Source organism: Chiloscyllium plagiosum, chromosome 26 (genome assembly GCF_004010195.1).
Source record: "Chiloscyllium plagiosum isolate BGI_BamShark_2017 chromosome 26, ASM401019v2, whole genome shotgun sequence".
Lineage (NCBI taxonomy): Eukaryota > Metazoa > Chordata > Chondrichthyes > Orectolobiformes > Hemiscylliidae > Chiloscyllium > Chiloscyllium plagiosum.
The window spans coordinates 19,171,621-19,184,644 of record NC_057735.1 but is presented as its reverse complement, the minus strand read 5'-3'; the positions used below and the strand labels follow the sequence as shown (position 1 = coordinate 19,184,644).

The 13,024-nt window shown below is 40.4% G+C and overlaps 1 protein-coding gene across 4 annotated transcripts in view; it reads left to right on the top strand.

Moving 5' to 3' along the window:
• Window positions 1-12,060, top strand: part of LOC122563181 (sushi, von Willebrand factor type A, EGF and pentraxin domain-containing protein 1-like) — a 73,203-nt gene extending 61,143 nt beyond the window's left edge. For 3 of the 4 annotated variants that reach the window (XM_043716703.1, XM_043716704.1, XM_043716701.1), the window contains one exon: window positions 10,574-12,060. In XM_043716703.1, the coding sequence (XP_043572638.1) occupies window positions 10,574-10,785 (212 nt within the window). In that variant the 3' untranslated portion in view covers window positions 10,786-12,060. Of the gene's footprint in view, window positions 1-3,964; window positions 3,971-10,573 lie in introns of all 4 variants that reach the window. The other variant, XM_043716702.1, reaches the window with a different exon arrangement.
• Window positions 12,061-13,024: the final 964 nt, after the last annotated feature.

Below are 13,024 nucleotides of genomic sequence, written 5' to 3'. Positions count from 1 at the left end.
TTTTGGAGTGAGTATGGGAAAGCCTGGAGCTCAGCTGAGCAGACCATTAAAGTCACTAAGATCGCAAATAAGACACAAGGAAATGGCACCAAGAGGTTTTGTCCTCCGATGAAGATGTGAAGGAGCTGCAGAGAGGGGAATGAGGGGATCTGGGAGAGGATCTTATTCCTGAGGCGCACTGATAAATGTTGGGAAGGCCAAAGTATGCTGCTTGACTCCTGCCAGTGTTACATAACCTCACCTTTCCTGGTATCCCTGAGAGCCCACATCCTCATTGCACTGCCTGCAGGTGAGGAGGAATATATTCCTGCTGTTAACTTTTTGGCTTTCTCCATCCATCTGTGTTAGTTTAGAGAGATTGTCTGCTTCCTCCTGCTTGTGAGAGATCACCTCATAGCAACCTGGCAACTCCTTGCACTGAACCTGCAGTTTAGAGGTTGATTCTCGCCAGGTCTCCTCACCATTGCTGTCTGTATTGCGGTCTCAAAACTGAAAATGATGCTGAGCTTCCCTGCAACAGGCTGCAGTAAGAAATACCGCCAAGAAGATGATGTCATCCACTCCCCTACTCTCCCTAACCAAGAGGCACAGGAAGGCTCGGCACTGGAGGTTTGCAAATTGAGCCACCAGAAGAGTCCCTGTATCCAGTGTTTAGTTTTCAGATCAAAAATATTGCCAATGTTTCACCAAAGAATAAAGGGGTTTGATCTTAATCTGTAGACCTGAAATCCCTGAGAACCACATTTCCCAGCACGTTGTTTACAGATCATTTCTCCCATTGCCAATTCAGGCTATGAGGAAGCTGCTGGAGTGTCTCTGGCTGGATGACTGTATTTGCTATGCCTGGCATATGTCAGGGTGCACTGAACAGTGTCCCCTTTACTCCTGCAACTGTTAGAGCAATAGTGTCCCTTGGGAAAAGATAAAGATGATTTCAGGATCAATGCAATTACCATCAGCTGCTCTGTGATGACTCTTAAGCGCTGAGGGCAGTTATCTGAAAACAAGGGAGGCAATGTTAAAACTTGCAAATTTCACATTGTTACATCACAGCTATAATATTGGAAGCAAAATGTTACCTGCAGCACAGTTAAGCTCATTTTTAGTGGATGTTACATGAAGGTGACAAGCAAAGAGATATCTTATTGAAATATACACTGGCATGTAAAGGATATTGAACAGTGAAGTAAATTGCCTTTTCAGTAGTTACCCTCTAATGCTATTCATAGGTCTGCTGGAAGTCTGGTTTGTAATACAAAGTGATGGCAAGAGTACAGGTTCAATTCTCATACTGATAGAAGTTAGCATAAATGTTCTACCTTCTCAACCTCAATCCTCGTGAGAGGCATGGGGACCTTGAGGTTGAACCACTAACAGCTGTCTCTTTCTCTCTGTACTGAGATGTCAACCCATTGGTGCTCTAGGACTATGGCAACTTTACCTTTGTGGGTCGGTTAGCTCAGTTGGCTAGTTTGTGATGCAGAGTGACCCCAACAGCATGGGTTCAATTCCTACTACAACTGAGGTCACCATGAAAGTCCTGCCTTCTCAAAGTCCTGCCCTCACCTGAATCGCAATGTCCTCAGGTTAAACTCACCACCAGTTGTTTCTCTCAAATATGAGAACAAACATTTGAGACCACAGTAACTTTGCCTTGCTAATCTGAAATTCGATGATGCTAAAAAATGCAGTCACAAAGTCAGATTGTAATCGATATACTCCAGAGCCATCAAGGGGACAGGTTGTAAAGCTTTATTGATGTGACAGACCAGAATATCATCAAGAGGAATTACATACTATTCTCTACTCTGAATATTCCCTTTTTATAATCAGGATCACCTTAGTTATCCCAGAGAATAGATAGCAGTTAGGCAGCCTTTTAGATATGAAACATCTCCAGCATAATTATGAGGGTACGACACATGCTTTCCTCTGCCAACTGAACAAATCAGTGAGAAAGGAATTAATTGGACTTTTTGAGGAATACCAGCTTTAGAGCCTGCAGTTGACTGCATGCAGTAATTAGGTTGATTCTTAGAGTGATAAATCTATTCAAATTTACTTGTTCATGGGATGTGGGCTTTGCTGGCTAGGCCAGCATTTATTGCTCATCCTTAATTGTACCCAAGGCATGAGGACGTAAGAATGAGGAGCAGGAACGAGGAGGCAATTCAGTACTGCCCTACCATTCGATACAATCATAGTTGATCTCATCTCAGCCTCAACTCCATTTTCCTGCCCATTATCCATAACACTTCAGCCCATGACTCATTGAAAATTTGTCTTTCCCCTCATTGACATTAACTTTAGTCAATGTCCCAGTACCCGCACTCTGGAGCAGTATATTCCACAGATGCATGACGCTTTGAGAGAAGTAATTTCTCTTCGTTTTAAGTCTCCAATTTTTATCCTAAAACCATGACCTCTCATTCTAGATTGCCCATTATGGGGAGACATCCTCTCTACATCTATTTTGTCAATCCCTTTAGCATGATATCTATGACGATTGGATCTCCTCTAATTCATCTAAACTCTAGAGAGTATTGGCATAGCCTCCACAATCTTTCTTCATATAACAGTCCCCTCATATCTAGAATCAAGCTTGTGATCCTTATCTGAAATGCCTCCATTGCAACTGCATCCTTCTTCAATTGAACAAAATTATATGATATGTTCTGGGTCCTGTCTCTCTGATGCACTGTCAAGTTGCTGCAATACTTCCCTGTTTTTATACCCTCTTCATTTCACAATAAATGCCAAAATTCCACTTTCCTTTTTTGTAATCTCCTGTGCCTGCATCCCCGCTTCCTGAACGCCATACATAATTGCACCCAGATCTATCTGCACCTAGTATGCTGATGTTTCTCTCCATTTAGATAGTAATTCCCTTTCTACTCCACCAACCAATATGGATAATCTCACACTCACCATGTTAAATGTCATCTGTCAAAGTTCATCTAATGTATCCGTAATCTGGTCCTTGTTTCGTTCACTGAGCGGACAGACATCTTCTGCACACATTTTGTGACTTCAATAGATGACATTGTCAGTACATCTCTGATGAAGCGTTGGTGGTCTGCCCTGCATGGTATTTATGTGTCTCTGTTTACAGATACTTCTGGTTCTTTATCAGAGTGGTTTGTACATGGGGTCCAGTTCAATACATTTATTAATATCCATAATCCATTTGTAAATTTCTTATCTTTTCATTGTAATTTACTTTCCCATCTATTCTAGTGTCATCTGCAAATTTGGCTATCAGACTTTCTATCCCTGTATCCAAATCATTAATGTAGATTGTCAATAGGTTGGGACTGATTTTTGTGGTACCCCCACAAATTCCATCTTGCCAACCAGAAAAAAAAAATCTGAACTCTCTGATTTCTGTTGATTAGCCAGTCCTCCAGCCAAGCTAATGAATTGCCCCGAATTGCATGTGATCTTGCCATGTGCAATTAATCTTCTGTGCGGCACGTTATCAAATGCCTTCTGGATGACCAGATAGATTGCATCTACAGGACTTCATTAGCAGCATTACTTGTTACATCGTCAAAGAACTCTAGCAAATTGGCAAACACCTTTACTCTTCATTAAACTAAACTGACTCTAATGGATTATATTTTGACTTTCCAAATGCCATGTTATTACTTCCTTCATAATGGATCCCGACAGTTTTCCAAAGGCATATATTAAACTAGCTGACCCATGGTTTCCTACTTTCTGCTTCCCTCCCTTTTTCAATAAAGGCATTATATGAGCATTTTTTTCAAACTATAGAAATCTTTTCCACATCAAGGGAATTTTGGAAAACTGTAACCAGTGGATTCACAATTCTGATGCTATTTCTTTCAAGACTGTAGGATATAGGTCCTTGGGGATTTGTCTGCATTTAATCCCAATACTTTTCTTCGAATTTTTTCCCTCCCTTATATTGTTCTAAGTTCCTCCCTTTCTATAATTTGAGTTAGTTGTTACTATTAGGATAATATTAATGCCTTCTCTGTGAAAAATCAAACCAAACGTTGATTAAGTGATTTTACCCATTCTGTTTGCCACTATTGAACCCGCCCCCCATTTCATCCTCCAAATCAGGCACATTAGCTTTCATATAATTATAGAAGATTTCACTATTAGTTTTTATAGCTTGCACTAGTTTTCTTTCATAATTTACTTTTGCTCATTTTATTATTTTTGTGGCTAAAAGTGTTGATCTATAAAAGTTTCCCAATCTTTGAGCCTGCCACTTGCATTTTCAATGTGACATGCCTTAGTTTTCATCTTTATATTGTCTTTAGCTTCCTTGCTAAGCCATGGAGTGATGTTTTCTCTCCTCCTCCTCCTCCTCTCCCCCCACAAGCAACCATCATCCTTACAATCTTTCTTCGTTGTTGGAGAATATTTCAGTTGGGAACAATTAAGTTTCTCCTTTAACGTGTGCCACCACTCATCAATTCTCCTCCCTTTTAGTCTTCCTGCCTTGATTTTTCCTCGTGATTGTATAGTAAATTTGTTGAATTCCAGAATTATAATCTATGAGTCTTGTTTCTTGGCTTCCAACTGAATTTGGAGAAAGTGAGGACCACCGATGCTGGAGATCAGAACTGAAAAATGTGTTGCTGGAAAAGCGCAGCAGGTCAGGCAGCATCCAAGGAGAAGGAGAATCGACGTTTCGGGCATAAGCCCTTCTTCAGGAATCATTCCTGAAGAAGGGCTTATGCCCGAAACGTCGATTCTCCTGCTCCTTGGATGCTGCCTGACTTGCTACGCTTTTCTCGCAACACATTTTTCAGTTCCAACTGAATTTGAAATTCTAGTATACTATGATCACTTTTCCTTAAAGGTTCATTTATGATGAGTTTATTAATTACTCCCACCTCATTACCCAGTACCAAATCCAGAATTACTGACTGCTTGGTTGGGTCCAAAGTTTATTGTTCCAAGAAACTACCTTTGAAACATTCAATGAGCTCCACTCAAGACACCTTTATCAATTTGATTAATCTAAGCTATATGCATATAAAAATCTCCCATCATTATGCTGAACCTTTCTTACAAGTCGCCAGTATTTCCTGGTTCATAGTGTACTCCCCTGTGGAACTACAATTTGGAGACCTATAGATTACTCTCACAAGGGACTTTTGTCCCTTGATATTTATTATTTCTACCCAGACTGATTTTATGTCTTGATTTCTACTGTCAATATCATTTCTCACTGCAGCAGTAATCTTTTTTTTTATGGCAAAGCTACAACAACTCCTTTTCCTTCCTGCTTATCCTTCAGAAACACTTTTGAATATTCAATTCCCAAACCTGGTCGCCTGGAACAGCATCTCAGCAACTGCTATCAAAATGTTGGTCATTTGGATTGTTGACTCATTAATTTTATTCCACATGCTTTGAGCATTCAGATGCAAAGCCTTGAAGTTTGTTCTATTATCAAATTTCTCTATTCTTATATGAATCCTTGGTGCAATCTGATGGTCTAACATTCTTTTCCTTTCTTTATTTTCTTTATCACTAGCATGAGCTCATGCCTATGGTTTATAAAAATAGACAAGGTCTTTTCCCTGGGTTAGGGGAGTCCATAACTAGAGGAGCATACCGCTCCCCTTTTATTATACTATGAGTGTCGTCTTAAGCAACTGAATGATCCAACTCTGCCTTCTCCTGAAGTTGGAGAAAGTGAGGACTGCTGATGCTGGCGATCGGAGTTGAAGGGTGTGGTGCTGGAGGGGCGCGGTCGATCGGGCAGCATCTGGGGAGCGGGAGCGTCGTTATTTTGGGCATGGGCTCTTCATCAGGATCCTGGTGGGGTGCTCGTGCTCGACGCGGCGGCGTTCCTGCTTCTCGGGTGCTGTCTGACTGGCTGTGCTTTTCCAGCGCCACACTCTTTGACTTCTCCTGAAGTCATCTGGCCTCTGAGCTATGGTCTTCAGTCATTTTGATTTACTCCATATGATACCAAGAAGTGGCTGAGGGCCATAGCTCAGAGGCAACACCTCCACAGCAGTTACCTACCTCCAATGCTGAGTTTGGTTTTGACAGGGCAACTCTTTCCCCGACCTCATTACATCTTTGGTTCAAACGTGAACTCAAGATGAAAGGTGAGAGTGACTGCCCTTGAGATCAAGGAGTGCAGGTGGCTGTCCCTTGGTTGAAGTCATTCCTAGCACACTGGAAAATAGTTGTTTGCTGGAGTCATCCATCTCAGTACCAGGACATCACTACAAGAGTTCCTTATTGAGCTTCCTTCCATCTTAGCCAGAGACTATTTCCCAGGGCAGAAATGGCTAACACGAGGGATCATAGTTTTAAGCTGGTTGGAGGCAAGTATAGAGGGGATGTCAGAGGCGGGTTCTTTACACAGAGTTGTGAGAGCATGGAATGCGTTGCCAGCAGCAGTTGTGGAAGCAAGGTCATTGGGGGTATTTAAGAGATTGCTGCACATGCATATGAAATTTGAGGGTGCATACATGAGGATCAATAGTTGGCACAACATCGTGGGCTGAAGGGCCTGTTCTGTGCTGTACTGTTCTATGTTCTATAGGTTTAGGGTGAAAAAGGAATGATTTAAAGGGACTCAAAGGGCAACTTTTTCATGCAGAGGGTGGTGTGTGTATGGAATGAGCTGCTCAAGGAAGTGATGGACATTGGTGCAATTACAACATTTAAAAGGTATCTAGATAGGTATATAAATAAGAACAGTTTAAAGGCATATGGACTAAATGCTGACAAATGAGACTAGATTACTTTAGGATATCTGGTTGGCATGAACGAGTTGGACAGAAGGGTCTGTTTCCATACTGTATATCTCTATAAGGGTCTGTTTCCATACTGTACACCTCTATGATATTGTTCAACCAAACGGGTTTTTATTTTCACACGACTACTTACAATGGCTATATTACAGCCTACCAGCTTCCATCAAACCAAGATAAGTGAGGTTAGGGCTGCCACGGTCACTTAGGCCCAGAGATGGAAATGGTAGGCTGGTTTATGAGGGCATTTGTGTAGCAGTGGCTCCTGAGATTGTGGAGCCTTCCATGGGGCAGGAGAAATTGAGATGCTTAAGTAGCTAACTGCTGTTCTGATGATTGTAAAAATTCACCAATAAACTCCAGAAATATTGAAATCTATGTTATGTGCTTTTCAATCTCTTAACCATAAATGCAAAGCATTGTTGAGAACGTATTCTGTCAGAATGAGGAAAGCATGATGTTTCAATTTAAAACCAATGTAAATTAATACGATCATGTCTGATTTATTATTTCAAAACTGATAACCATTTACACCATTGTTAATCAAATATATATCAGCCTCTATTTTAAATGAACTCAAAGACTGAGCTTCCGCAGTCCTCTGCAATAGAAAATGACAAATATTCACAATCTCCTGATACTCCTTAATTGGCTCCCTTTTAACAATTCTGTTAACATCTTCAAAAAACACCAACAATTTCACAAAGATGATTTTCACTTCACAAATCCTGCTGGCTATGCCCAGTCAGATAATTTTTTTATCCAAATGTCTATTCATCATGCCCTTTGTGAAAAGTTCTAACCACATTCCTTACTACTTATCTAAGGATGATGAGCCTGTCCTTCTCTGTTTTGTCCTTTACTCTTTTCCTAATTAGATGAGTGATATTTACAAGCTTCCAATCTGAAGGAATCATTTCAGAATCTGTGGAATTTTGCAGATTATTACCAATGCATCTGTGATGACGCTTCTCCTTTAACAAGGTTAGGTTGTCCTTGGTATTTTTCAGGAGGTCGTGAAGACACAGCCTCGGAATTATCTGGGGTTGATCTACTTGAGGAAGCTTTTAAGTTTCAAAATAAACACTTGTACAATGAAAGGAGAGTGGCAAGTTCTCCAGCTCAGCTTTTGCTGGTTTGGCTTGGGTTCAGAGCTGCAAGTCAGTCAATTTGGAGGCTGCTGGTCCAAGAAACAGCTCCATGGAAGATGTTCCAAGCTGAATCCCTCTATCATCTCTCTCTCTCTCTCCAGTAGGACCGTGTGTTTGATTTTTCCTTTTTTGCCAACGGGTTTTTATAGGGATTGTTGCAAGTATTTGGATCAGCATCATTAAGTTGGGATAATCTGTTAAGTTTTTGGATAGGTTGTTATTCTGTATTCTGTTCTACTTTGTTTGTGTTTCATTCAGCAATCTTTCACATAAATTCTGTTTTGTAGTTGGGCCAGCTGCATCACTCCCGGAATATCCCCCCTACACCTGCATAAAACAACAAGTCCAGTTAGGGTCTTGGCAACTTTCTTGAAGTGTTCTGAGGGGGTTTGGTCTGGTCCATAACACATCTTAAATCTCAATGACCACCTCTGTCAACACTCTGGGCTGTAGTTGATCAAGTCCTGGGGATTTATTAACCTTCAGCCCCATTAATTTCTCCAAAAAGCTTCTTACTAATCCTGATTACCTTTACATCCTTATTAATCATCATTGCTTGGATCTAACTTCTGGCAGATCTTTTGTATCTTCATTAGTGAAAATAGCAAAAGTAATCATTTAAATTAGATTAGATTCCCTACAGGGTGGAAACAGGCCCTTTGGCCCAACCAGTCCACACCGACCCTCCGAAGAGTAACCCACCCAGACCCATTTCCCTCTGACTAATGCACCTAGCAGTATGGACAATTTAGCATGGCCAATTCACCTAACCTGTACATCTTTGGACTGTGGGAGGAAACCAGAGTAAACCCATGCAGACACAGGGAGAATGTGCAAACTCCACACAGTCACCCAAGGCTGGAATTGGGCCCTGGTGCTGTGAGGCAGCAGTGCTAACCACTGAGCCACTGTGCCACCCTGGTTTTTTAGGTTCTCTGGCATTTATCTATTCCCCATTATAAATTCTCCTGACTGTTTTTAATGGACACACATTCTTGGCCAAGCATTTTATTTTTAGGTATCTACAGAAGCTTTTACACTCCATTTTTCTAAATTGCATTTGTAATCTATTCTCCCTTTTCATAGTTAGGTGATTGTTTTTGACTGGCACGCAGACCTGAAGGGTATGTTTCTGTGCTGTAGACCTCTATGACTTTATGATTCCAAGTATAATACGGTAGTTCTCCCATTTCAAATCCAGGGACTTAGGGAGATGCACGACTGCATTGGTTTCTCTTTAACAGGAGCAGTATATCTGCTATGCTCACCCTATGCTATTAGTCAAATGTCAGGATGCAGAGGAAGCGAAAAGAAAAATGTTCTCTTCATGCCTGCTCCTAGTGGAATGACAGTGGTATTTGATGAAGATAAAACAAAATCCTTCAGGATCAAACCAACTTCCAGCAAGATGCCTTGTTATTGATATATTTGTGTTCATTATTGTAGACAGTAACCTAATATTTAAGTGCTGGGACTTTGATTGTTGCATGTTTCATTTTAATTGTGCAGTTTTTATTTAGATTAGATTAGATTATTTACAGTGTGGAAACAGGCCCTTCGGCCCAACAAGTTCACACCGACGCGCAACCCACCCATACCCCTACATTTACCCCTTTAACCTAACACTACGGGCAATTTAGTATGGCCAATTCACCTGACCTGCACATCTTTGGACTGTGGGAGGAAACCGGAGCACCCGGAGGAAACCCACGCAGACACGGGGAGAATGTTCAAACTCCACACAGTCAGTCGCCTGAGTCGGGAATTGAACCCGGGTCTCTGGCGCTGTGAGGCAGCAGTGCTAACCACTGTGCCACCGTGCCATTAGCAGAATTTTGTTGTCAGCACTCAAATATCTGTTGATACTTCTGGAATGTTAGATGCAGAGAGCAGACAGTCTTTTTATGCCTAGAATACGTCATACAGCATGGAGAAAGGCCCTTTGGCCCATCATATTTGCACCAGTCATCAACCATCTATCCAGTGTAATCCTATTGTAGCTTGTAGCTTTGTATTGGTGTACTGTTTCAAGTGCTCATCTAAATGGTCCTTAAATATCTTGAGGGTTCCTGTCTCTATCACTTTTTCAGGCAGTGAGTTCCTGACACCCACCACCTTCAAGTGAATGAGGATTACTTCAAATCTTCTCTAAACCTCCTGTTCCTGACCTTAACATTGTGCCCTGATCTTTGCACTAAAGGAAATGTTTCTCCTATCGACCCATCTATACTCCTCAGAACTTTGTACACCTCAATCAGGTCCCACTCAGCTTTCTGTGCTGTAAGGAAACCAACTTCAGCCTACCTAATTTCTCTTCATAGCTGAATTACTTCAGCCTACAACATCCCAGTGAATCCCTTCAACACCCACTCCAGTCCAACCACATCCTTCCTATACCCCTTTCCTGGCTGATGGCTGTTTATTAGTCTTATACATATCTGTCATGTCACTGTTATTGGCAGATTTACCCATCTGATCAGAGTTTGGCTCTTGGGAGATTTTGGATATCTATTGCTGTTGCTGGTGCATCCCTGCTCAGATAACTGGTCTATGATCAATCCCTCATCACTTTCCTCTCTCTATTGTACACAAATGATTTGTTATGCACAGTTGAAACAATGGTATGTTCAAACTGAAAATAATCATTTCTAATTCTCAACACAGATTCTAACTCAGGGAGAGACTCCAAACTAATACAAAACAAGCTAAAGGACATTGTTGGATTGGGAAAACAAATGCTTGAGGAGAAAGAGAGGAACATCCACACAGAAGAGGAGCTTTTAAAACATGAAGCAGCAAATCGTCAAAAATTTGGAAGGATTTTGCAAAAGATTGAACAACTTCTTAACCATTTGAATACTTCTCAAATTTGTTAAATCTTATCTTTCATATTACAAAATTTGAAAGTGTCAATGTTATTTACAAATGCCAAAATGACTCTGTTCAAGTAATTTCAGTTACAGTAAACCTCAATTTTATTTTTAAATTGTCTTGTAGATAAGTTGAGGAGGCAGTGAGGAAATTCATCAGTTTTAAATATTCGGTTGTGAAAAAAAAAGTGAATAAGGAAAAGAAAATCCCACCTGGATCTGAATTTAAATTTTATGTAAATTTCTGATGAGATACCTCTTTTCTGACCAGTTTTCAATGAAGAGATATAACACGGGTAAATTTTAATGGTTGGCCTTCATTTCAATTCTGCAGGTTAATTGAGAAATAGTGGAAAATGATACAACCCAGAGGTTATCCTTTTATGCAACAAATGTGATAACTTTACTTTGTCAGCTGTCTTGTGAAAGTCTTGTGTTGGAAGGTGGATAGGAAGAATCCAAGGTTGGGAATGTCTATATATGTAGGATCCAGAGGAATATCATATGTAGAAAATGTTCCCACTGGCCAACTATTGGTGGAGATCCTGTTTTTCAGAATAATGAATGATGAGATCCTGCTACTTGGTGCAGGCACAGTGAGCTGAATGGCCTCCTTCTGCATAAGACATTGCTGATTCTGTGAACTCTAATATTGATTTTGACATTTTCTTAATTGATAAGAGGATCAAGAGTTACAGGCAGAAAGCAGGAAAAGCAGAAACATATGACACATGATCGAATGCAGAGCTAAATGGCCTAAATCTGCTCCTATATCTTATGTCTTTTTAGTCTTATGGACAAGTAACTCAGAGTTTTCATTGCCTCCCAACAATCTTCACTGGAAAGAAAAGGTTTATAGTACCCATCAGACATAAGATGGTTGATGAGTACAAGTTGTTTTCTGTACAAATGTAAGTTATGGACAATTCATTATCCTGTCTTGGTAATTGACTATTACCTCATACCAAGAGTGTTCCTGAGTTTTATTTCTTTCAGGAAGGAGAACAGGTTTCAGAAACTTGGATAAAGAAAGCCACTAAGTCAAAATTTCAAAACAAAATCTTTCGAAGGCAGTGAGGTCCACCTAAAGTTCCAAGCAATATAACAGGCAGGCAATCATTAAAAATGCAATTTGCTTAAGCCAAGCAAGACATTACATTGATATATGAAAGTGTAGTTCAATTATTTTTTGCTACGATGCAAAAACAATGCTATCTGATAGTAGCATAGTGCTTTGTATGTTCGCACACTACAAATTAAAATAAGAATTCATGCCTGGCACTATTTTGCCAAGTGTTCAGTCTATCTTTGAAGAGATTGAGAAATCACACAAATATGGAGTTCAGACACAATGGGGTAGAATGTTAAATACAGGTTATGTTTTTAGACAGTATAAACACATTCTAATCATAATTACTTACTAGAATGACTAGAGTAACTATGAGTGTTTATTTAAACCAGACGTGAAACTACTTTGTCATCTTCCCCTTTGATTTGGGAAACATGTTAGACCACTTTCAGACTTCATGATCATAAATCACCACCCTCTCATGAAGTTTAACTAGTGTGAGTTAATTCACCTCGCTTTAACAGAAGGCCTGTTGAAAGTGCGTGATTAGGAAACTTCGTATGGTCAGGAAGGAGACACCATATCAGGAGTGAGACACAGCCCGAGTGAGAATATAATTTGGGCTTTGGATACAGCATGGGAATTCAGTGAGAGGGGAAGAGGTGCTTTTTTGGCTCTTAGTTTGAAAGGTTTTATTTAACAAGAAAATTTGAAGCCCAAGCATAGGGGGCCAGCACAAAACAAAGTGACATCACAGGAAAACCTGTTCATTAGTAATCTGACTATCTATTATAGCTCACATTCAGATTGAATGTAAATGGGAGAAATATTTACAAATTACAAGCAAAAAAAAAGTTGGAAACCTTTAAAACAAATTAAGTACTAAGTATTTAAAATGGAGATGCAGGACCAGATGATGTGTTGTAACTGCGTAATGTGGGACCTGGTGGATTATATCATGGTTCATAGTGACCATGTAAGTAGTCAGTATTGGTTGCCTGAAGAACTCTGAGCCAGAGTTCATTAGCTGGAATTTGAGCTTTGATCACGGAGACACATCAGGGTGGGGGAGAGTTAGCTGGACACTGTTTCAGGAAGCAGTCATAGAATCTTGACTGTTCAGAAAGAGACCACAGCCTAATGAGGCCGCACCAATCCTCTGAAGAGCATTCCATC